Raw genomic sequence first — 21,571 nt, 5'->3', positions numbered from 1 at the left:
CCTGGCCTTAAGAACCAGGCGCCCTCAGCACCAAGCTGCCTCTGTCTTCGCTGCCACCCGCCCAGCCTCTGGGCACCTGCTGCGTACCATGCCTCATAGAGTAAGAAAAGCCCGCTCCCTGCCCTTGGGGGGCATGAGCTGGTGAACGGTGGGGTAACAGGAAACTGCAGAAAGCAACAGAGGCTCCAAGACTTGGGGAGCATCTGGTGAGCTCTGGGGATCAGGGAGACTTCCTGGAGGAGGCGGCCCCCGAGCTGAGAGCTAACGAAGGATGAGGAAGAGATAGCCAGGGCAAAGGTGTGTGAGGAGCCGTAGGAAGGGGAATGGGGCGGGGTCCCGAGACTCAGTTTCCCCACTGGAGCGGTGGGGGTGATTTGCGCTGGCTCATTTGCGAAGCTTGGGGGCGAGGACCGCCCTTGGTGTGGTGAGGTCGGCCAGAGCACCCCGGCCGCCACAGGCACAGGTCAGTGAGGCCGCCCCGTGGGTGGGTGCGTGGGCAGGCGGCGGGTACCCGGCCGGGCTCCCTGTCCCCCGCCCACACTCCCCACTCCGGGAACTAGGGCAGACAATGCCATGGGGGCCGCTGGGGAGGCACCCCGTGTTTGCACAGGCCACCCCGGAATGTGGCGGGACGGGCCCTGGGGGCCCCTGAGCCCGGAGCTACAGGCACTGGGCCAGGACCGGGAAGGGCGGCCCGGCCCGCGGCAGGGGGCGCTGCTCCAGTGGGTGGCCGGGCACGAGGCAAGTGAGGGGCCCAGGTGGAAAGAGGGTTCGGTCCATAGCTGGGAGCTCGGCCTGGGCGCGGGGTTCAGTCCAGGGTCGGGGCTTGGCCCGGGTCCGGACTCCACCTGCCCACTTGCCGCCCCCTGGTGCACGACTGTCCGGCCAGGGCTGGCTCCGTCCTGCAGGGCGGGGGCGGGAAAGGGCCTTTCTGCGGGCCGCTCGTTCCTGCCCCAGCCCTAAGACGTCCCTGCTGGGAGAAGGGCTGTTCCCACCCTCAGCCCCCAGCCAGCCCCGATGGGTGGCTGTCTCCTCATGCCCCCACCCTTCACAGGCCTCCAGTTCCCCTCAAACTTTCCCTTCCACTTCCCTGGGTTTAGGCCTCGTGCCTCGAAGTCCCCTTAAACACACCAGGTACACTGTGTGCATCCCGCCTCCCGAGCTCTGTCCCGCACTCCCCCCACGGGCTTTTCTCATCCTGTGGTCACACCCAGAGTCACTGCCCCGGGGACCCACCCCACTGAGGTCCGAGTCCTGTGAGAGCACATTCAGAGTCTTTCTGCCTCTTCGTCTGGTGCCCAGCCAAGGGGGGCACAAGGCTGGGGTGCTGGCTGCTCTCAGCCCGTTTCCCAGCTCTCCTGGCCCCCCCGGCTCCCCAGGACACGGCCGGGGTGGAGGGGCAGGGGTCTGTCACCGCAGGGTCCCCTTCCTTGGACTTAGAGCTGCAAGGGCCGGACAAGCCCGGCCTGAAGGGCTGGTGTTGCGGCTGCTGCTTCCGTCCTGCCTTCCGCCCGGCCAGGCAGCAGCCCTTTCCCCTCCGCATCCCATATCCAGCGTGACCCGCCGGGCCCGGGCCTTGGGCCCTCAAGAACCCTCGCTCCCAGAAGCCAAGGAGAATGAATGAAGGAAAGAATAAATGAGCCCCAACCCAGGCCACCCCGGTGAGCGTGCGGGTCTGGGTCAGGCTCCTCCGCAGGGGGCTGCAGGGACCAAGAAGTCCCCAGCTCCAGGGGTGCTACTCTCCCCCGCACGCGGGCGCAGGCTGGGGACAGGGAAATGTCGGAGCCGGGGTCTGGCTCCAGTGAGATGTGCCCCGCCCACTAGGGTTTATGAAACGCAGGGAGGAGCGTGCGTGTTGGGGTGGGGGGGCCCTGCTCACACCCCAAGGGAACATCCCCATTTCGGAGACAAATGGAAACAGATGTCAGGAGACGGCCCCAGCGTCCTAGATTCCGTTACCTCCTCTCTGCACGGACAGCACTGGCCTGCACACCTACTTCATCTTCCGGAAGCTTCTGTCCCCCCCGCCCCTCATCTGTGTTCTGTCCCGCATCTCCCCCCATCGCCACCACCACTAGTGAGAATCTGTTCTTGGCATTCGTCGTTCCAACCAGAAATGGGGTTCTCTCCCGCACATGGGGTCCCCAACCTGGGGCCAGGGCGCAGGTGTGGCTTGTGTGGAAGGAGGAAGCAAGCGGGGGAGTCAGACTTGGGCTCCTGCCTGCCCAGGCCAAGCGGGCAGGCGGCACCCAGAGGAGAACAAAGGCCACAGGCAAGCAGGCAGGCGGGGGTGGGCGGACTGTAGGCTGGCCTCAAGGGGCCCCTGGCACCTGCCACTGGCGGTCTGTCTCCATGCCAGGGCCTTGTGGGGCTCACCCAGGCCTCGGGGCTGGGCAGAGGTGGCAGGCATGCTGGGGCCCCCACGGGCCGTTCCACCCAGTGACTCAGTCCAGGCTGGGCCTCCCCAGGGAGGACAGTGGTGATCTGTGGGTGCCAGGAGGCCCTCCTGGCAGGTGTGAGCCCTGGGGCGCTCTGGACCCAGAGAGGGCCTTTCTAAGCCTCAGTTTCTTCTTCTGTACAATGGGTCTGATCTCTCGACGTGGGGACCTGACAGCCAAACGTATGGATGCAAAGAGTCACCTGTAGAGGGGCGCCTGGGTGGCTCAGTGGATTAAGCCGCTGCCTTCGGCTCAGGTCATGATCTCAGGGTCCTGGAATCGAGCCCCACATCGGGCTCTCTGCTCTGCAGGGAGCCTGCTTCCTTTTCTCTCTCTCTGCCTGCCTCTCTGCCTACTTGTGATCTCTGTCAAATGAATAAATAAAAAATCTTAAAAAAAAAAAAAAAGAGTCACCTGTAGAGCCAAAGGGGGGCCTCTGATGGCCCATCTGGAAGGCAGACATGGGGCGGGTCGCAGATGCCACTGGCCCAGTGTCCTGGACCGAGCGAGGCACACAGCTCGTAGTCAGTGGCCGTGTGGCCGGTGAGTTTGTGGAGGCCTCTCTAGGCACGGCGGCCCTGGGGCTGCCTGGGGTTTACAGGGTCTGCGTGAAGCTGGAGGCCCTGAGAGGCCTGGGCCCCAGGCTGCTCCTGGAGAAACCCCCCAGGCTGGGGGGAGCTGGAGCGGGTGTAGACCTGTCGTGTCAGGGTTGGGCCACAGGGAACAGCTGGGGACTGAAGGGGCCTTTGTGCCGCCAGGGACACGAGTCCATCCGTGGGGAGAGGCTGAGGGAGGAAGGCTCAAGCCATGGGCACCGACTCTGCAGCCATCGCTGTGCCTTCCGTGTTCTTGACGCAGAAACTGAGGCCCGGAGGGTGTCAAGAATCTGCACGAGGCCACAGTGAGGCGGGAAGGAATGAGGAACTCGAACCCAGGCCCCAAGACCCACAGCTCCTCTCCAGGGGTGTAGCACAGGGGAATTCTCTGAGCCAAAAGGGGTCAGGGTGAGGGTCAGCCTACTGTGGGTGCAGCAGGGGAGCTTGTGCCTTCGTTGGGAGCCCTGAGCCCTCTGGCCTCTCCTTAGGGTCTTCTCCCCTCACTCCTCACCCCGGACCACCACTTTGCTTCCTGGGTTGGGGGCAGCGCTGACTAGGGTGATTTGGAGTTTCCGGATGTGAGTGGAAAAGCATTCCAGGCAGAGGGCACAGCAAGGACGACAGCCTGGAGGTGAGAAGGAGCCTGGCAGGTTCTAAAACACCAAGAGGTCCTGGTGGTGACCAGGAAGATGGTGGCCTCTTCCCAGGCCTGGAAGGGAGGGTGGCTTTCTGGGGACTCAGGAAACCACGAAAGATGGTGGTATTTTCCGTCTCTCTTCTCTCTCTCTCTCCCCCGCAGATTTTATTTATTTGAGAGAGAGAGAGAAGGAGCAGAGGCAGAGACAGAGGGAGAAGAGGAGAGTCCCCGCCGAGCAGGGAGCCTGATGCGGGGCTCGATCCCGGGATCCCAGGACCATGACCCGAGCCGAGGGCAGAGGCTTAAGCCACTGAGCCCCCCAGGCGCCCTAAGGTTCTGGTACTTTCGTTTCCTTCATTTAATCCGATCATCCCCTTCCGAGCGGCCTGGGGAGCCCTTGGAAGTGGGAAGAAGGAAACGGACCACCGACCGTCGGAAGGCTGGGTCCTGCCTCAGCCCTGCCCAGGCCCAGGTCCAGACTGGGGGGAGCGAGCCGAGACTCGGTCGGAGAAGGCAACCAGCAAGTCGGAGGCACAGGGCGGGCCGCGCGTGGGCCTCGCCGACCCCGAGGCAGCGCTGGGCTCCGCGCGCTGCCAGCAAAGGTGCACACGCCCGCTCTCGACACCCGGGCCGGGGCCAGCCCCAGGAACTGAGACTCGACCTCGTCCGAGAGGCCGCGCGGGCGGGCACGCACACCTGACAATAAAACCGCAAGGCCCTCCCCCCACCGCGGCTCCGGGACGAGCGCCCCGAGAGTCCCACCTCTGTCTTCGCTAGACCTCGCGGAGGAGGCGGGGCGGGGGCGGGGCCGCATCGCGAATGGCCGCCGGCCACGCCAATCAAACTTTCGCGCCCTTCGATTGGCCACCGCCGTCCAGCCTTCTCTTTCCGTCTCACGGTCCGTGCCTTCTTGCGTCACGAGTGCGTTGCCACCCCGCGTGCGCCTCCGCGCTGGAAGATAGTCCCGGCCCCCTCCCCGCGCCCTTAGCCGGCGCCCCCTGCTCCCAGGCCCCAGTTCCCACGAGTCCCGCGCCGCTTCCCGCGGGCACGCAGGAAGACGAGCCGCGCGGCCCGCGAGCGGGAGGCGGCGGAGGGATCCGCGGCGGCGCCGGGCGGGGCGGCGCGCGGGGCGGGGCCGGGCGGGGGCGGGGCGGGGCGGCGCGCGGGGCGGGGGGCGGAACATGTCTCCCGCCGCAGGAAGATGAGGCAGCGGCGGCGGCCGCGGGCGTAGCGGGCCGGACCGAGCCCAGCGACGCGGGCGGCGGGCAGCGGGAGCTCCGCACACGCCGCCTCCGCCAGCGCCCCGGCCGCGCACGGGCCCCGCGGGGCGGGCCGCGGGGGGAGGGCCGGGCCACGCGCCGCCGCCGCCGCCCACGCGCGACCCTCGGGGGCCCGGCGCGACGCCCCTTTGTCCGGGGGGGCCCGTTCATGCCGCCGCCGCCCGCGCGCTGCGGGCCCGGCCGCGCCGAGCAGGTGAGCACGCCGAGCGCCGGCGCCCGCGGCTTTGTGCGAAGTCGGCCCGCCCCCTCCCCCCGCGGCCGCGGGCCGGGACCTCGGGGCGGGGGCGCCGTCCGGGGTGCGTCCCGCCGCGGCCCGGGCGTCATTGTTCTCCAACTTTCCGCGCCCCCCGCCCGCGGCCCGCACTTGGCGAAACTTTGCGGCGCGCGGGGCGGGGCGCGGGGCGCGGGCGCGGGCGGGGGCCCCTCCGCGGGCGGCGAGTTCGGAGGGGGCGGGAGCGTCCTTTTGTCTGGCGGGGAAGGTGCGGCGGCGCGGCCCGCGGGCGCAGGTTGGGGCCGGCCGGCGGGGGGGCCCGGGCGCGAACATCTGCTCCGCGTTAGCGCGGCCCGGGGCGGCGGCGGCGGCGGCTTCAAAGGCTCCCGGGCCGCCGCCTGCACCGGCCGCGGCGGGCGGGGGGGCGGGCGGGGGGACCCGGGGCGGCCGCTCGCAGCGCCGCCCCCTCCTCGCCGGCGCCCTGCGACAGCCCCGCGTCCCCACGCCTCGGGCCGCCCCGGAGTCGGTCTCAGCCGCCCCGCCAGAAAGTGCGGTTTCGGGCCCGACGGAGTCAGCTTCGCACGCCGGCGGGGGAGGGGCGCTGGGGCGGCCGCGGCCCCCTCCCCCCCGCCCCGGGCTGGCCGAGCGAGCGGGGCTTCTCGGGCCGGACCCTGGCTCCCCCCGCGCCCCGCCGCCGCCGCGGAGCCCGGGACCCAGGCCGGAGGGTGCGCGCTCGGCTGCGCTCCGCCTCCCCGGGGGAGGGGGCGGCGGGCCGGCAGGTGAGCCTCCACCCGCGCTCCGGAACGGAGGCGCCTGCGGCCCGGCCGGGGAAGCCCTGCTTCGGGGACACCCCCAGCCCACCCCGGAGCGGCAGGCGAGGGACGTTCTCAAAGTTGCTCAAAAATAATTCCCGGATACGTGGTGACAGTAGAGCGAGCTGGCGCGGCTTTGCCTCCGCTCCGAGCTGGTGGTGTTCTTTGCGGGGGGAGGGGAGCTTCGTAGGCAGGTCCCTGCGCCGGGCGCCCTCCTCCCTTCCCCTGCGGACTCGGGGAGACCTGAGCCTTTTTACTGAAGCTCGTTTTTAGCTTCGAATTTGGGGGCGACCTGGTTTTCAACAGGCGGTGACCGCTGTTGGGGGCGGGGGTCACGACATTTCCCGTGGCATGGGGCTTGGGCCGCCCTCCCTCCGTGGCGATAGCACAGCTCCGGGGGCTGCTGTTGGGAAGGAGCGATGGGGGAGAAGGGCGGGCTCTGGCGCATTGGGGAAGGGACCACTCCCAGCCCGCATCCCGTTTGAGATTTGCGATCTGACTGCCCGGTGGTCTCGGAGGGCTTTAGAGAATGTGTATTTGCCGACTCCCGCCCCGCGCGCCCCCCCCCCCCCTCCGCCAGTGTTCACACTCCTTGAGGGCTCTGGGGAGAGGTCTCTAGGGGCCCAAAGCAGGGAGTCCTGGCAGCTCTGCCCCCACCCCCAGGGTCAGGAAGGGGCTCCTGGGAAGACCGAAGCCCGCAGGGCCGCTAGAAGAAGGCTCTCCCACTCCCCATCTGTCCGTCTTTGCCACCATCACTCAGACCTTTTCTTTGCTGTCTGTCTCCCCGTGTGTCCGTCCCCTCCTCTGCAGGGCCGTCTCTAGGCCTGAGGTGCCTCCCCTGGGTCCTGGAGGATGAACCAGCCACAGAGGATGGCGCCCGTGGGCACAGACAAGGAGCTCAGTGACCTCCTGGACTTCAGCATGGTAAGCCGGGGCCCTGCCTGGGTGCCGGCCTGCGTTCCCAGGCTTCCTGGGGCAGAAGTATCTGCCAGAAATACCCCAGCAGCCCAGAGCCAGACCTCAGACTTGGCTGGGTAGAAGGGTCCCTGGTGGGCAGGGGCTGGAGGATTTGGGGTGCAGTGGGGCACGTGGGCCGTGGGCCAGCAGTGGCCTCGGCCTCCTGATCTGGAAAATGGATGCGATCAGGATTAGGCGCTGGCGTGGGGGTCAGAAGGAGGAAGGAGGAAAAAGCACCCAGACCCGAGCTCATCGGTAGAGCGCAGAGAGCGTGGCCAGTGAGGGTTCTCTCCTCAGTGACTCAGTCACGTGGCGGCTGGCGCGATGGGTGGTCAGGAGCCAGGGGGCCCAGGCAGGAGGCCGTGGCAGACCTCGGGAGTGTGGGCATCTCCAGGCGGCTGGGAGCTGCCCCCGTTCCTCCCGTGACTCCTGTTGCTCCGGGGGCTCCGCAGTGCACGGCTCCCACCTGGCTGGACCGAGCTCTTGGGAGGCTGCTGGCTCCCGGGCCTCACGCAGCTCAGCCGGGCTCTGGGGTGGGAGCAGCGGCCTTGGGGGTCAGCTGTACCGTGGGTCAGCGGCCGCCAGCACACAGGGGTCCATGTGCCCCCTGGGTGCCTGCCGCGCACACGTCCCCAAGTGCTGCTCCGGCCCCTCCGTCGGGAAGCGCTCTCGGGATCGGAAACGCTTGGGGGGAGGGTGCTTTCAGTCTGAAGTCCCCCCCCACCAGGAGGAGGCTCAGGCCACTGAGGCCTGTCGAAAACAAAAGTCCCCAAACCGAAACGACACCAGCGGTCCTGTGGAAAAACACAGCCCCCGGGGCAGAGGGCTCCGGCTCCGGAAGGGCCATACTGGTATTTCTGAGCCATTTTTAAGCCCCGTTTTATTTTTGCTTCCCCGGCTGAGTAAGCCAGAGCGCGGCTCACTTGTTTTCTTGTTAAACTGACAGGTCACGGGCTACTGGGCTGGAACAGACCGGGGTGAGGGCGGGCGGCGGGTACAGGGTCTGGTTTAATGGCCAAGAGCTTTGAAGCCTCGTTGCACCGTCCCTTCTCTGTGGGGCGTCCGCACGCCTGCTCCGCCCCAGCTCTGAACCCATTTCCCAGATGAGGAAATAGAGGCTGAGCAGGGAGGTGTCCCGTGTCTTCTCTCAGGACACACCTGGAACCGCGTCCCATTCACCGTCCGCGTCACGGGAGAGGCCTGGTGCGGTCCTGGGGCGCCAAAAGCTCGGCCGCGGCTGCTGTCCTTCCTCAGCAGCGGCCTCGCGCCTGCCCCAGAGAAACCCGGCGCGTTGGTTTCCTCATGAGCTCAGCTTTAGGCTGAGCGGGGCTGGGGGAAGGAGACCACGCTCTGTCGGGACAGCGCAAGGGAACAGCTTAGACGCGGCCCTGAGCCCTCCACCCGGGGGAGAGGAGGCTCCTCGGGGCACTGAGGGCACGTGGGCTCTGAGCACTGGGGGGCGCCTGAGGGACTGGCTTTCAGTGTCCCATGTGGTCAGGGCCCTGGGTCCCTCTCGCAGAAGAGGAGGCCGGTGCTGCAGGGCGTGAGCAGGCGTGTGGGGACTGGCGGGGCCCAGCGTCCCTTGTGGGTGGCGCCACGTCAGCACAGCCCTTGGTCCCCGAGGGGACAAAACAAAGACTTGGAATGCGGCCCTCCCACCCCCAGGCCCGGGTCCGGAGGTTCTGGTCGAGGCTTGGCCAGCTCCTCCTTCGGTCGGTGCAGGCCTCCGCTGCCCCGTGGGCCCCCGTGGGCCCGGACCCCATGTGGGAGAACAGGGCCCTGGGGAGGCTGGGCCAGTTGAGCGAGCACAGCCACGCCCCGAGCAGGGGTGCAGACCCAGCGAGAACCTGCCTCCCACCGGGCTCCCCGCCTCCTGTGAGCCCCTGCTGCCCGGCCTGCTGTGGCCAGGTGAGCACGTGGCCTGTGTTTCCCTCCTGTAGGACGAGGCGTGGGGACGTGGCTCTCCTTCCTGGGACTGTCCCAGGGCCGGTGACGCTGCCCCAGGACTGCAGCCCGAAGGGTCCATGTCCTCACTGGGGTGGTGGCGGGGACTGGGGGTGTCAGCTCCCCAGTGAGCCCCCGGCCCCGCATGGGGCCACCCTAGCCGAGATCTAAACCTGGACTCTGGGGGCAGGGCCCAGATGTGTTTTGTTTCGTGTGGCGAAAGGGTTTGTTGGTGTTGGGTTTTCTTGGCTAAGGCCGCTAAGCCGTTTAATCCTGAAGGACTTAGCGCGGTGGGTTTGGGTAAATTGGGGTGGGGGGGGTGGCTGGCCCACACAGCACCCAGGACAACCTCCCAGTCTCCTGTTGGGGAGGTGGGCACCGCCTTTCCCAGATCCCTCCAGCTTCCTGGGGTTCCGGCCTCGGTTTCTCCTGAGGGGCAGGTGTGCTAAGGGCCCCCAGGCGGCCATGGTATACAGAATCTGGCACATGGGGGATGCGTGAACCAGGTCACCCTCCTCCCATCCCAGCGGCTGGGCGGCGCTGGCCTCCCCACATGCCTGCCACGCAGGGTCCGGGGCACACAGGCCAGGGGGATTGTGGCCTGGCGAGGTGCCTGTGCACAGTCCCCCTTGTTGCCTGCGCCCCGCAGCAGTGTTCTAGCTTTTTCAAGCTGGAACTTACGGAAAATCTCGTAGGGCCTCCGAGCTCAGGTGGAAGGTTTCCGGTGCTGACGCCAGTTACTCGGCTGCGAACAGCAGAGTTGTTTTTTCTGTTGAGTTCTGCACCCGGTGTGGGGCTCACACTCACAACCCCAAGATCAAGAGCCCCCCGTTCAGCGACGTTGCCGGCAGCGGGCCGGGCTCCCTTGTGTGCCGTGCAGCCCTCCTCTGCTTTTCCTGCCTGGGGTCTGCCATGAGACAGTCCCCCAGGCAGAGCTGTGTCCTGACCCCACACTCCTCTCTCTCCCCACAGATGTTCCCCCTGCCGGCGGCCCACGGCAAGGGCCGGCCCACCTCCCTGGCCGGCGCCCAGTTTGGAGGCTCAGGTAGGACCCTGTGGCTCAGGGCAGCGGGTGGCTGGTCAGGCCGCAGGGCAGGGGGAGGCGGTCACAAAGCAGAGGTGGTTGGGGACTGTGTACAAGGAGGTGCCGTTTGAGCGGAGACGTGCGAGGGACACGGCCTGTGCAAGGGTCCTGCCGCAGGGCCGGTGCTGGCGTGTTGGAGGAGGAGCGGAGCAAGGGGGGGCAGGGGGGGCAGGGGGGGCAGGGGGAAGCGAGGAAGGTCCTGCAGGGCCTCAGGGGCTTGGCTTTTACCCCGGGGGTGTGGGAGCTCTTCCGTGACCCTGGGATTTGGGGTGGAGGGGTTTGTCTTGGAGTCCTCTTAAGTCCCTCGGGGTATCTAGTGTGTTCTGGCTGGGGGAGGGCGTTTTTCAGGGGTGGGTTGTGCTCAGACACCCCCCACAAGACGAGGGTCATCGTGTCATGTCCGCTCCCCTCCCCATGCTGGCCTTCCCCTGTGCCTGAGGAAGTGGCCGCAGGGCTGGACCGAGTCGTGTCTGAACTGTGGAAATCCCCACAGGCCGTCCTGCTCCCTCCCCCAGAAATACCTCCCAGGAGCTGGGGTGCTACCCTTTGTCCGGCTTGGGCCGAGGGTCAGGCCCTGGGGTCTCCTTGGAGGAGATGGCGCAGGCGTTCCCTGGTCTGCCCCGGGCCTCTGCCCCAGGCGGTCTCTCCCCAGCCTGTGCCCACTCGGGGCCGGCAGGCCTGGGTCAAAGCCGCAGTTCCTGGGGGAGGCGCCGTTTCCGGCCCTGCCCTGACCACTTGGGATGGGGACAGGGCGTGCAGGTTCCAGCCTGGGAGGCCCCTGTCCTGGGTCTGCAGCCGGGGACCCTTACCCGTCCAAGCCGTTAGCACCAGCCTGAGCCTGGCGTGGCTGGGGACGTGGGCCCGGGAACCCCAGGACCGGAGCTGAAGGGCCCCTCCTCGCGGCCACCGCGGGCAGGAGACACTGCGTCGCCCATGTCAGGCGGCAGGCCCGCGAGCCCGTCTCCATGTCTGTGAAAGGGTGTGTGCCTGCGGCCGGCCCGGGGCTTCAGTGACCGGCCCTGAGGGCTTCAGAGGTTGGAGGTGGGTGAGTCCCAGAGGAGCCCTCCTGGCCCCGCCGTGAGGTCGCAGTCTCAGGCCTGGGCTTGGCCTTTTGTGGGTTCTCCCTGCTCTGAGCTTGCTTCGCCCCCTTCTGCCTGGTGGGGCTGGTCCTCGGCAGGGGGGCCCCCCAGGAAGCTCCGCGGGGGGCTCCCGGGCGCTCGTGGGCCCCGCCAGCCTCGTGCCTCCTCCGGGCCGGCTGGCCTCGCGCGTCCTGGTCTCCGTCCCATCCCCGAGTCAGCTCGTCCTCTTCACGCAAGCTCCCCGCGTGTGGGCGGAGTGGGGGGTCTGCCTGGCCCTCCTCTCCAGCGGAGGTGGGGGGGGACCTGGAGCCGTGCGCGCCGGAGGGTTCCCCTTTTGCGTCCGGGTCGGAGAACGCTCCAGAGGAGGAAGCTTTCCCGTGCGCACTCTCCGGAGACCGTGAGGCTCAGAGCCGGGTGACGGCGTGTTGTCTGCCAGTGGACCGCGGGGTCCGAGGCCACCGGACACCAGCAGCCACGCACGACAGGCAGAGGACACGGTCGTCTCTGCAGCCGTCTCGTTACAACTGTGAACGAAGGGCATACTTGGGGCGAAATCCCTCTGCTCGGGACTCCATCAACGACCCGGTGAGCCGGGGCCGGGCAGGGGTCCCGCGGAGGTCAGCTCCGCCAGCGCCCCTCTCCGGCCCAGCGCCTTCTCCGGTGCAGGTCGCTCATCGTGGGCGGTCACCTTTTTGAAAGCTCGTTGGCCGTGAGCTCTTCTCAGATGAGTTTTCGTTTCTGTCTGGAGCAAATGCACCCCCCGTCCCCGGCCCCTCTTCGGAACTGGCCGTCTTTGGCATCGTCCTGGATTGCTAGAAGAGACCTGTAGAAGGAGGTCAAGGGCACCCCTCCCCCAGCCGTGACCCGTGCGCCCATAGCCCGGGAGCCGACCTCGGTAGCGTCCAGACGTGGTTCAGATCTCCTCTGTCCCGTGTGCGCGCCACACACTTGCGTCTGCTTGTGCGTTGGGCGGTCTGCACGCTTGTCTCCCGCCTGGAGCGCCATTAGCCCGTGACCACGGTCCCGGTGCCGACCTGTCCCTGCCCGCCGCCTCGTCACACCCGCCTGCCGCCCTTCACCCCGGCGGCCGCTGACCGACTGTTCTCCAGCTCTGGCGTTTTGTCCAGTTGAGAGCGTCAAGGACGCTGAAACCACGCAAGACCACGGAACCTTCCGAGATTGACTCCTCGCCCTGAGCGGGGCTCCCTGGACGCCCGTCGCGGGTGTCGGCAGTGTCTTCCCGTCGCTGCCCGCGAGCTGCGACAGCAGCGCCGGTCCCACCGCGGTCTGTCTCCGCCCTCGCCGAGCTCCGCGTGCCAGGCACCGAGCCTGGGTGGTGGGAGTCGTGCACCCTCACAGGGCGGGGAGCAAGCGAGAGGACCGCCCGTCGCACTTGGTGACCATCGGGATCAGCCCAGGCCGCTCCGGGCGGCGGGTCCTCCCCTCGGAAGGTGCTCGTCTCTTGTGATCTGTGCTGCGGCGTGTTTCCTAATTTCGCTAATGACTCGCTAACGATGGAGGTTCCTAGTCTTAACGTTTCCTAGATTACACGTTTTTCGCTGTTGGGTCTTTCTGCTTGTGGCATCCTGACCTTGGGGCGGCTCCGGAGAGCCCCCAGGAGTCCCGGGACGCTGCTCGTTCGGCGGCGCAGGTGGGAGGCTGTCGAGGGCGTCTGCTGCCTGTTACCTGAGGAAGGAGCGAGGAGGGCGGAGGGCACAGTGCGCAGAGCAGGGACGTGAGAAACAGGCCGCTCGGCAAGGATCTTGGCCGCGGAGCGATCGCGGTCGTTCCGGCCAAGCGTGTGCGATGCGCTCCCCGGGGGGCTGCCCTGAGGAGCTCTGTCGGCGCACCTGGGAGCGGGCCCGAAACCGGGGCTCGTGGGGGCACCCGTCCTCGCTAGACGCCCGTGCCCGTGAGAGGCCGCACCCGCTGCGGCGGTCGCCGAGGAAACGTCTAACACGGGAGGAGACGATGACTTGAGTGCGAGCTGCCCGGGCCGTAAAACCAGGAAGAAAGGGCCCAAGACTAGACCAAAGTGAGAAGCCTGACCGCTGGGAGATCTCGGGGTTCCCGTGTGCGTGTGGACGCGGCCCGTGGAGCAGACCAAAACGGAGCCAAGGGGTCCGGGCGGAGCTGCGCGTGGGAGGGAGCATCCACGTCACAGCGGGGTCGTGCTCAGATCCGCCTTGGTGGGGAGCGGAGGGCGTCTCCGGGGTGCCGGAGGGCCGTGAAGTTCTGTCCTCCCGGCTTTCCACCTGCTGCTGCCTCGGCCCCCGGGGGTAGCGGCTGTGGGGTATGTCCTGCTACTCCCCCCCCCCCCCCGCTGTCCTTCCACGGGGTCCCCCACCCGTTCAGACGCGCGATTCTGGGCTGTGGTCTGGCGCGCACTCACCATGGCCCCGGCCCGGGGGCAGACCCCGTGGGGATGTGTCCCGGTGTCTGCGGAGCTGACTTTGGGAGGAACTGTCCGTCTCCACCGCGCTGTTTCCTGAGGCCAGAACCCAGTTTTCCCCCCGTTTGTTCGGGTTCTTTGTCTTGACCCCTGTGGTTTTGAGGAGAAACTATGGAAACTGAGGTACGAGGCCCTTGGTTTCTCTATGGTTCCGTTCTGTTCTGTCTGCAGCCTCCAGTGAGGGCATTGTGGTCGGGGCCTTCTCCGTCCTGCTGGCCTCCTGACATCCCTTCCCTGTTCATGTTCTTCCCTTGGCTCGGTTTTCCGGCTGACCTGTCCAGCCGTCCTAGGGCCCCTCACCTCCCACGTCCCGTGCAGACGCCGTGTGCCTTTCCGCTGTGGCCGAGGTTTCTAGAACCACAGGCATGTGCTCCTGGGCTTGTCAGAACTGTCAGCAGGACCGGGCCTGACGCGCGTGGTCGCCCGGGGGTCCCTCCTGCCCTAGGTGCGCGTGTCACACCCGGGGCCCTTCCCTCGGGTCGCACGTGGCGTCCACCACGAGTGTGGTCTCAGCTTTCCTTCGCCACCGCATCCTGGCACTGTCCCCAGGACCGGCCCAGCGCTGTGCCTGTGGTCCTGAGTCGCGTGGGCCAGGGGCTTCTGTGGGCGACCTCTGCATGCTCTGGACCGGCTCTGGGGAATGGTCTCTGGCGTGGGGGACCCGGCCCGCCTCCCTGTTTGCGTCCGAGCCCCTTTCTCCCTGCAGTGATGCCTGTCGCGATTTCGTCCACGCCTCTTTTCAACTCTGGCGTCGTCTGCGGGGAAAATCCTCGGTTGGGACACACAGTGACGTGGCCGGCGTGGGCTTCAGCGGCTTCCGGAGTCCCCTGTCCCTGTTTGTCGGGAGGCAGAGTCCACACCTTGGTTCTGCGTCTGGCGGCTTTCCCTCTCTGTTCTCTGCCCGAGGTTCCGCCGCCTCGATTTCTCTCGCTCGCCGTTGTTCCGGGGAACAGCGGAGCAGGCGTCCGGTCAAACTGGCGTGCGTGCATTGTGGCAGGTGGTTTGTGTTTAACCCTGGGCCGCGGGGCTGGTGTGCTTGTGGACCTCCCGCTCGGGGCCTGGTGTCACGGGGGCCCGTGTTCTTGTCCGGTTGTGTTCTCGGGGGCCGTGGCCCTGGTCCCGTGGCTGTCCGTTATTTTTTAGAGCTGCTTGATGTTTCCTTTTAAAGAATGTCCTCATTGAGTCAGGTTCTTTCGGAGAGTCCTGAATCCTAGGAGGGGGCCAGCGGCTGTCCCGTCTCGTGTCGAGGTCGGGGGTGCAGAGCCACGGCCCCAAGGCACCCCCTGCACACCCCCAGGGTTCGTGTGTGCGGGGTGGGGGGGGTGCTGGGTTACAGGACTCCCGGAGCTCAGGTCAGCGGGGCTGTCTCCATCCGACCTGTCCTCGTGAAGGCCCCCCCCCCCGTCTCCGACCGGGCCCCAGACGTGGACGTCCGACTTCTCACTCGCGTTGTGTGCCGTGTGCGCGTGGCCTCCTGAGGTGCCCGGCCACGGCCGTCTCTACGCTTCCACACTGCCTTGCGTTGGCTGCGTGTTTTCCCGAGCATGTTTGGGGGCTCCGTGCTGGTCCGCAGCCCTGCTGGGGGTTCTCTCGGGGTCTTAAGTAACGCGTGTGAGCCTGCCGACGTGGCCTTCCCAGCCCGCAGGGGAAATCAGACGTCCCTCCCTGCAGGAAAGCGGGGCGATGAGCCGCTTCCCCACCTGACAGATCGCCCCTCGCGGGGAATGTTTCTCGGCGAGAGTCTGGGTGCAGTGGTTCCTTGGGGGCCCGAGCAGGTGACCTGGCCTCTCCGCGTTCCCGCTGCCGCTTCGTCTGCAGAACAGCAGCGCGGCCGCTGCGGCTCGCCGGCCCGAGGGCCCCTGCCCCCGGCTCTGGGTCGTGCTCGCCAAGGCTTTTGGGACGGCTCCAGCCCGGCCGAGCCCTGCACCCCGGCCATCCTTGATGTCAGGACGCGTGTGCGTCTCTCGTCCCCTTCTGTGCGTTCTCGTTCCTTTTTCTCAGGTTGTCCGTGGTCTCAAACACGGGCTGTCAGCTGCGCAGCCTGTGGGGTTAGGCCAGGTCTTGGCTGCGTGTCCGCCGGGAGCCCCGACCGTCCCGCCACGTGGGGGATGCCCTTGCCACGTGGCCGCTCCGCATGCTGCTGCCTCGGTTGCTGCCGGTCCCAGTCTCCTGCACGTTGGTGGGGCTGCGGCTCGGCCTTTGCTGCTTTCTCTCTCTTTCTCAAGTCTCGTCTGCTCCCAGACTCCCTTAAGGGTGCCCGGCGGCTGCCACCTCGGGTGGTCCGTTTGCGGGATACACCCCGAATCCGGGCCCCCCGTCTACATTTGGCGTCCCCGCGTGTCTCTGTCTCTGTCCGTTCTTGCCTGGAAGCCCCGGGTTGGCTTCTGGGCTCACAGTGGGGGCAGGTCCTCCCCCCCCGACGCTCGGCTTCCACAGGGCCCCCTTGGGCCTGAAGCAGGTCGGGCATCTTCCTGAAGTTGGCGGGAGGGGAGAGGGAGGGCGCCCTCCGCAGCGCGGCCCTGCGGCCCCGTTCTGTGAATCACCACGTGTGTGGGACCTTACGTGGGGCTCTGCCACCAGGAAGCCCCAGGTGGGGGGTCCTCCCACTCTTGGGGGGGTGTGGCCTCTACTCACTTCCTCTTCCGTCTCCGATCCACTTGCTCTCGGGTCGCACAGGGGCCCCTGCTTTCCTGCCCCCACACTCGGGCGGATGTGCCCGGGGTCCTGGGCCTGTCCGGCACCTGCCTCTTCGTCCTGCCGGCGATGTTCTCTAACCCGCTTCTTTTTTATTTAAGATCTTATTTATTTATTTGACAGAGAGAGATCACAAGTAGGCAGAGAGGCAGGCAGAGAGAGAGGAGGAAGGAGGCTCCCTGCCGAGCAGAGAGCCCAATGCGGGGCTCGATCCCAGGACCCTGAGATCATGACCTGAGCCGAAGGCAGAGGCTTAACCCACTGAGCCACCCAGGCGCTCCCTCTAACCCGCTTCTGACCCTTTTCACTGTTCTGGTCGCAGCCAGGTCTGGAGAACTTACTAAACTCTGAAGCTGTGCGGACCAGACAGGGAAGCGTTCTTGCACGTGAGCAGAAGGCAAAGGATGACGCAGGGGGGCGGGGATATGGGCTGGGTGGGCCGAGTGAGCCGGGGTTCGGGGCACGGCCTGGTGTGCCCCCGCGGGTTTTGAGGTGGTTCGGGAATGTCAGCGTTGACACACGGGGCGCCTGGGAGGCTCAGCCGGGTGAGCCTCTGACTCTGGTTTTGGTTCAGATCCTGATCTCGGGGTCACGGGCTCGAGCCCCACCTCGGGCTCCAACACTCAGCACGGCATCCGCGTCAGAGTCTCTCAGCCCCGCCCGCCCTCCCTCACATAAATCTTAAAAAAAAATAGTTAATCCTGAAGTCCCAGGAGAGAGCCCCCGCGGAGGAGGGGCTGCCCCCGCGTCCACACCGGCGGCGATCGCGACCCTCCGCCAGGCCTCTCGTGCCGCCCGCAGCGGGGCTCCCTGGTGCACGCCCGCCGTTTGGGGCGGTTAACGGTGAGCGGGACGAGCAGAGAGCCCGCTGGTCTGGTGGCCGCCTGGTGAACCGCCGGGAGGGAAGAGTTCGTGAGCGTCTGCCCAGAACTCTGCGACGTTCTCCAACGCCTGGTTCAGACGCTCGCTTCCGGGCCCACGCTGTCCGGCACAGGCACCACGGGCCGCAGGCGTCCCCTGAGCGTACGTTTATTGAAAGGCACACAGAAGCAGAAGGTCCTTGTAGCCGCCACGCATACTGGCCACGTCGATGACGAGCCCCGCGAGGTGGGGATGGGGCCGGCGGGCAGGGTGGCCCCGCGGAAGCCCTCGTGGAGACGGGTCCGTGGGGCGGGTCCAGCGAGGGAGGGGCCCGACGTTGCCCAGGCTGCTTCTGGGGGGCCAGCCCGGCGTGGGCCATGCCAAGAAGGCCCAGAGGACCCTGGGCTGGGAGGGGACGGGAAGGCAACAGCCCCCAAGGAGGGCGAGCAGTCAGCGGGTTGGGGACTGACGGGCAGAGCTCAGGGCGTGCGCGGGGGTCCGCTCCGGGTCTGGGCTGGTCAGGGATGAGCTGGGGGGTGAAGGGTGGTCGGCGCCACGATCTGCCGCAGGGCGGCGGGGGTGGGGGTTTCCTCAGGTTCCCCGGGTCTGGAGTGTGGGAGGAAACCGCACACGGTGGGGGGCGCTGCTGCAGGGGTGGCGCGGGGTGGGGGGCAGGGAAGGCAGGCTCGGACCGGCCGGCGGGGGCGGGAAGGAGGGCAGACCGCTCTGGGGGTCTAGCCGGGCACCTGGGGGAAGGGGCGCTCACGGAACCGGGTTCATGAGCACCTGGGCTTTGCCTGCCCCACAGTGTAAGCCCAGCCCTGGTCCTTGGCCCCTGGCCCCTGGCCTGTGGTCCGGGCTGCTTCGTACGGCGTTGCCAGCTTCAGGAATCTTCCTTCCTACTGGGGTGGCCGAGCTGCTCCCCGAAGGGCTGGTCGTCTGCTTGTCCTCGGGGAACGAGCGGGCGCGGTGGCATGGCAGTAATCCTCTAGGAAAGCGGGAGGCGCGGGGGCTGTCGGGGCTTTGGGGGGGCTGCCGTGGTATCTGGGCTGCCGTTGCCGACAGAGGACGGGCCACCAGTGTCTGGGGGGGCCCCTCTGAGCCCCCTTGTCTCGGGGTAAGGCCTGCGGGGGAGGGCCCGGGCCCCGTGGAGGTTGGGCTGCTCACGCTGCGGCCTGGCCCTCCATCCCCGGGGCTGCCAGGGGCAGGTGCACGGCTCCTTCCCCCCCCCCCGCCCCGCCGAGCCCTTGGGCTGTGCCCTGTGTGGGCCCTGCAGAGTGCCCTCGGCCCCGGGCCGGCCCCACTTCCACCCCAGGCAGCCTCCCACTGCCAGCCAAGACACGCGCTCTGGAGAAGAAAAGCGTGAAAAGATTGCATTTCGACGGCTGTGTTTGGTGCTTTGAGTACGTTTTAATTAGAACGTGAACGAGGAAGGTTATGAATATTCATAACGGTTATTAAAAGGTACAGTGAACCGGTGGGGGGGGTTAATAACGGTGAGTGGGGCGGTGGGGGAGGGGCCACCCCTAGTTCTGACATCTCGAGCGGAGGGGGCCGGTGAGGGTTTCCCCAGAAAGGGAAGCCGGCGTCTCGTGGGGGCCCCCACACGGGGGTAGGCCGCGGGCGCCCAGTGGGACACGGCCCTCAGACGCGGCCTGCTGTGGTCTCGGCACGCGGCCTGCCTGCTCAGCGTGGCGGGGTCCAGCACCTCCAGGGGCACGTTGTGGGGGGCCGCCCCCGAAGGAGAGGGGAGCAGGCAGGCAGGTGTAGAGGGAAAGGGAGGCTTTTGCTGCTGGTACGTTGCCCAAGGTCACCCCCGCCTCACAGGATACGATTCAGCAAACCTGGTGGCAGGTGCTGGCTGGACTCTGGGACCACAGGAGCCCCCGCCGGGTGCACCCCCCGCCCCTGCTGAGGCAGCCCCCCCCCCTGCAATCATGGTGGAAGTTTTTGATTAGAAAATAAAATCTAAATGTGGCATATGAATATTCATTAGGTTCGGGGATTAATATGCACAATTATGCAAATCTGGCAGCAATTACACACCGGTTCGGGGGTGATGACTGACACAGAAGCGTTGCAACAGCATGAAGTTAGGAAGGAGTTTCTGATTAAGATGAGCGGGTGGGGGTGGGCTGGCCCAAGGGTTCCCGCCGGGGTTCCCGCTGCCCCCCCGGAGTCCAGCTGTGTGGGGTCACGGCATGGTCGAGGGGCTGGGGACAGGCCCCTCTCCCCCGGCCCCGGGCTGCCTTGGGTCTTGCAGAGGGTGGCAGAGTGTGGTGGTTCACCCTCCTGTTCAGAGGAGAGAAACGGGAGGGAGGCGGCGGCTGGGGCCACCGGGAGCCCAGGGCTTACCCCACCCGTGCTTGTCAGGCCACGTGGTCTTGCTGTCTCTTGTGGACCGGGGAGAGCCCGGCCTGGGAAGGCTCTGTGCCTCCTGGCTGGGGGGTCCTGGGCGGTGTCCGGTCCTGTTGGGGGAGATAAGGGCCCCACCCTGCCCCACCCAGAGCTCCAGATCTGGATCCTCTGCCCTGCGGGTTAACCCCCGCTGCGCCATGGGACACTCCTGGGTGGGGCCCCTTGACCCCGAAGGGGCTGCCAGCTTGGGCCTGGAAGGTAGTGGCTGCTGAGCTGTTACTTCGACAAAGGAGGGGCTCTGCCTCCTAAGTTGTCGGGAACGGGAAGGGAGAGACCCCCACTTCCCGAGACTCGAGCTTGTACGGTACCCTCGAGGGACTGAGCCTGGTACAGATGCCCCCAGTCCCTCGTGGTCAACGCTAGGCTGGGGGAGAAACAAGATGCTGCGGGAAGGAGACTCTGAGAGGGCTCGGCCCAGGATGGGCGTCACGGCTGGGGCTTTGATGGATGGGTAGGAGTTTGCCGGCAGAGGTAGCTAGTAGAATTACTTTTTGAACTACAGGTCTGAAGGTATACTGAGTGCCAGGGTATCTGGGGTGCTTCCCACAGATGGCAGCTGTTTGCCTTGTTTTTCAGGATTTTATCGTCAGGGGCACCTGGCTGTTTTTGTTGGTTGAACGTCCGCCTCCGGCTCAGGTCATGATCCCAGGGCCCTAGGATCGAGCACTGCATTAAGAAGCCTGCGTCTCGGGGCGCCTGGGTGGCTCAGTGGGTTAAAGCCTCTGCCTTCAGCTCGGGTCATGATCCCAGGGTCCTGGGATCGAGCCCCACATCGGGCCCCATGCTTGGCTGGGAGCCTGCTTTCCCCTCTCTCTCTGTCTGCCTCTCTGCCTACTCTTCATTAAAAAAAAAAAAGTCTCCCTCTGTATTTTTCTCTTGTGTCTCCTGAACAAATAAATAAAATCTTTAAGGAAAAAAAAATTATTTTTCAGGAACACCTATACCCAACGTAGAACTCGAACTTACAGCCCTGGGATGGAGAGCTGCGTGCTTCCCACTGAGCCCGCCCGGTGCCCCCTGGCAGCTTAGATAGGGGCAGAGTGAGGGCCAGGCAAGGGCAGGCAGGCTCCAGGGCCAGGCTGGGTCAGAAGGGCCCGGGCTTCTCCCTGAACTGCTGGGAGCCACAGCTGGCTTGGGAGCAGGCCAGGGGTGACGGTGCCCTGACTCTCTTCTGTCGCCTGCAGGACTGGAGGACCGGCCCAGCTCGGGCTCCTGGGCCACTGGCGACCAGAACAACTCCTCCTTTGACCCCAGCCGGGTAAGGAACCTCTGTGAGGCCCGAGACCTGGGATTCCCTTCTCCGGGGTGGGGGATACGTGGGAAACAGGCTCCCGGGGGAAGGCAGAGGCTAGCCTGGTCTCCTGGGCCCAGAGATGCGGGTGCAGGCCCGGACTCGGACACTCACGGGCACGCCTGCCTCCTGGAGCCCGTGTCCCCAGCCCCCTCATGGCCTCTGCCTTCACAGACCTACGGGGACGGCACGCACTTCAGCGAGCCCCATGGCAGCCTGTCTTCGTCCACATTCCTGGGCTCCGGGATTGGAGGTGAGTGTCCGTGCGGCCCCGGCCCCCCCCATGCTCCCCCGTGGTCCTCAGGGTGTGGGGCGTGAGCCCCTGCGCTTTGGCGGGCGCCCCCGGAGCACAGGACGTGGATGGCCTTGGCCTGCTGCCCGCGGGAGAGCGGGCTTGGGAGTCCTGGCAGCTCAAGGGGGCAGTCCAAGCCGGGCTGGGCGCTTCTGAGGGGGCTGCGGAGGTCAGGATTCGGGCAGGCTTAAGTCCCTCCCACCAGGACCCAGGTGAGGACTGTCTCTTCTGGAGCCTCAGTGTCCTGGCTGTGAGACCGGGACCCTTGCAGCATTTTCCATGTGGCACGTGGTAAGGCCTTGCCTGGCTCCCGGGGCCCGGCTGCCTCCCGGGGCCCGGCTGCCTCCCCCACCTGCAGACGGGCACGTGAGGCCTGGCACAAAGGGACCTGCCAGGGCTCTGTGGCTTGTCGGGGCGCGTGAGTACATGGTTCTGAGGGTCCCTGGGACTGGGTGCACGGTGGGAGCTGGGCCGTGCGTGGCGCCAGGGACAGCCTGTGTGGTGGGAGTTTGTGCCCATTTCCCA

At 66.8% G+C, this 21,571-nt stretch overlaps 3 protein-coding genes across 22 annotated transcripts in view; 2 read left to right on the top strand and 1 right to left on the bottom strand.

The window, feature by feature from the left end:
• Positions 1-660: 660 nt before the first annotated feature.
• LOC123932776 (collagen alpha-1(I) chain-like) lies at positions 661-6,422 on the bottom strand. The gene is made up of 5 exons (XM_045991376.1): positions 6,232-6,422; positions 4,853-5,997; positions 4,236-4,367; positions 1,649-1,762; positions 661-902 (listed from the first exon to the last, which is right to left on the bottom strand). The coding sequence occupies exons 1-5, from the start codon at positions 6,420-6,422 to the stop codon at positions 661-663; spliced, it is 1,824 nt and encodes a 607-aa protein (XP_045847332.1).
• Positions 4,993-21,571, top strand: part of TCF3 (transcription factor 3) — a 29,002-nt gene continuing 12,423 nt past the window's right edge. For 11 of the 19 annotated variants that reach the window (XM_045990743.1, XM_045990754.1, XM_045990753.1 and 8 more), the window contains exons 1-5: positions 4,994-5,144; positions 6,785-6,898; positions 9,848-9,920; positions 20,648-20,721; positions 20,929-21,007. In XM_045990743.1, coding sequence (XP_045846699.1) covers positions 6,827-6,898; positions 9,848-9,920; positions 20,648-20,721; positions 20,929-21,007 — 298 coding nt within the window. In that variant the 5' untranslated portion in view covers positions 4,994-5,144; positions 6,785-6,826. Of the gene's footprint in view, positions 5,145-6,784; positions 6,899-9,847; positions 9,921-20,647; positions 20,722-20,928; positions 21,008-21,571 lie in introns of all 19 variants that reach the window. The other 8 variants (XM_045990746.1, XM_045990745.1, XM_045990744.1 and 5 more) reach the window with 3 other exon arrangements.
• LOC123932505 lies at positions 9,937-16,347 on the top strand. Of its 2 annotated transcripts, none has more exons than XM_045990762.1 (2): positions 9,937-12,351; positions 12,490-16,347. In XM_045990762.1, the coding sequence occupies exon 2, from the start codon at positions 13,602-13,604 to the stop codon at positions 14,631-14,633; it is 1,032 nt and encodes a 343-aa protein (XP_045846718.1). In that variant the 5' UTR covers positions 9,937-12,351; positions 12,490-13,601; the 3' UTR covers positions 14,634-16,347. Both variants share the same exon structure in this region, with proteins under 2 accessions (XP_045846718.1, XP_045846719.1).

Source organism: Meles meles, chromosome 20 (assembly GCF_922984935.1).
Source record: "Meles meles chromosome 20, mMelMel3.1 paternal haplotype, whole genome shotgun sequence".
Classification (NCBI taxonomy): Eukaryota; Metazoa; Chordata; class Mammalia; order Carnivora; family Mustelidae; genus Meles; species Meles meles.
This window is presented reverse-complemented; position numbering and strand designations above follow the sequence as displayed.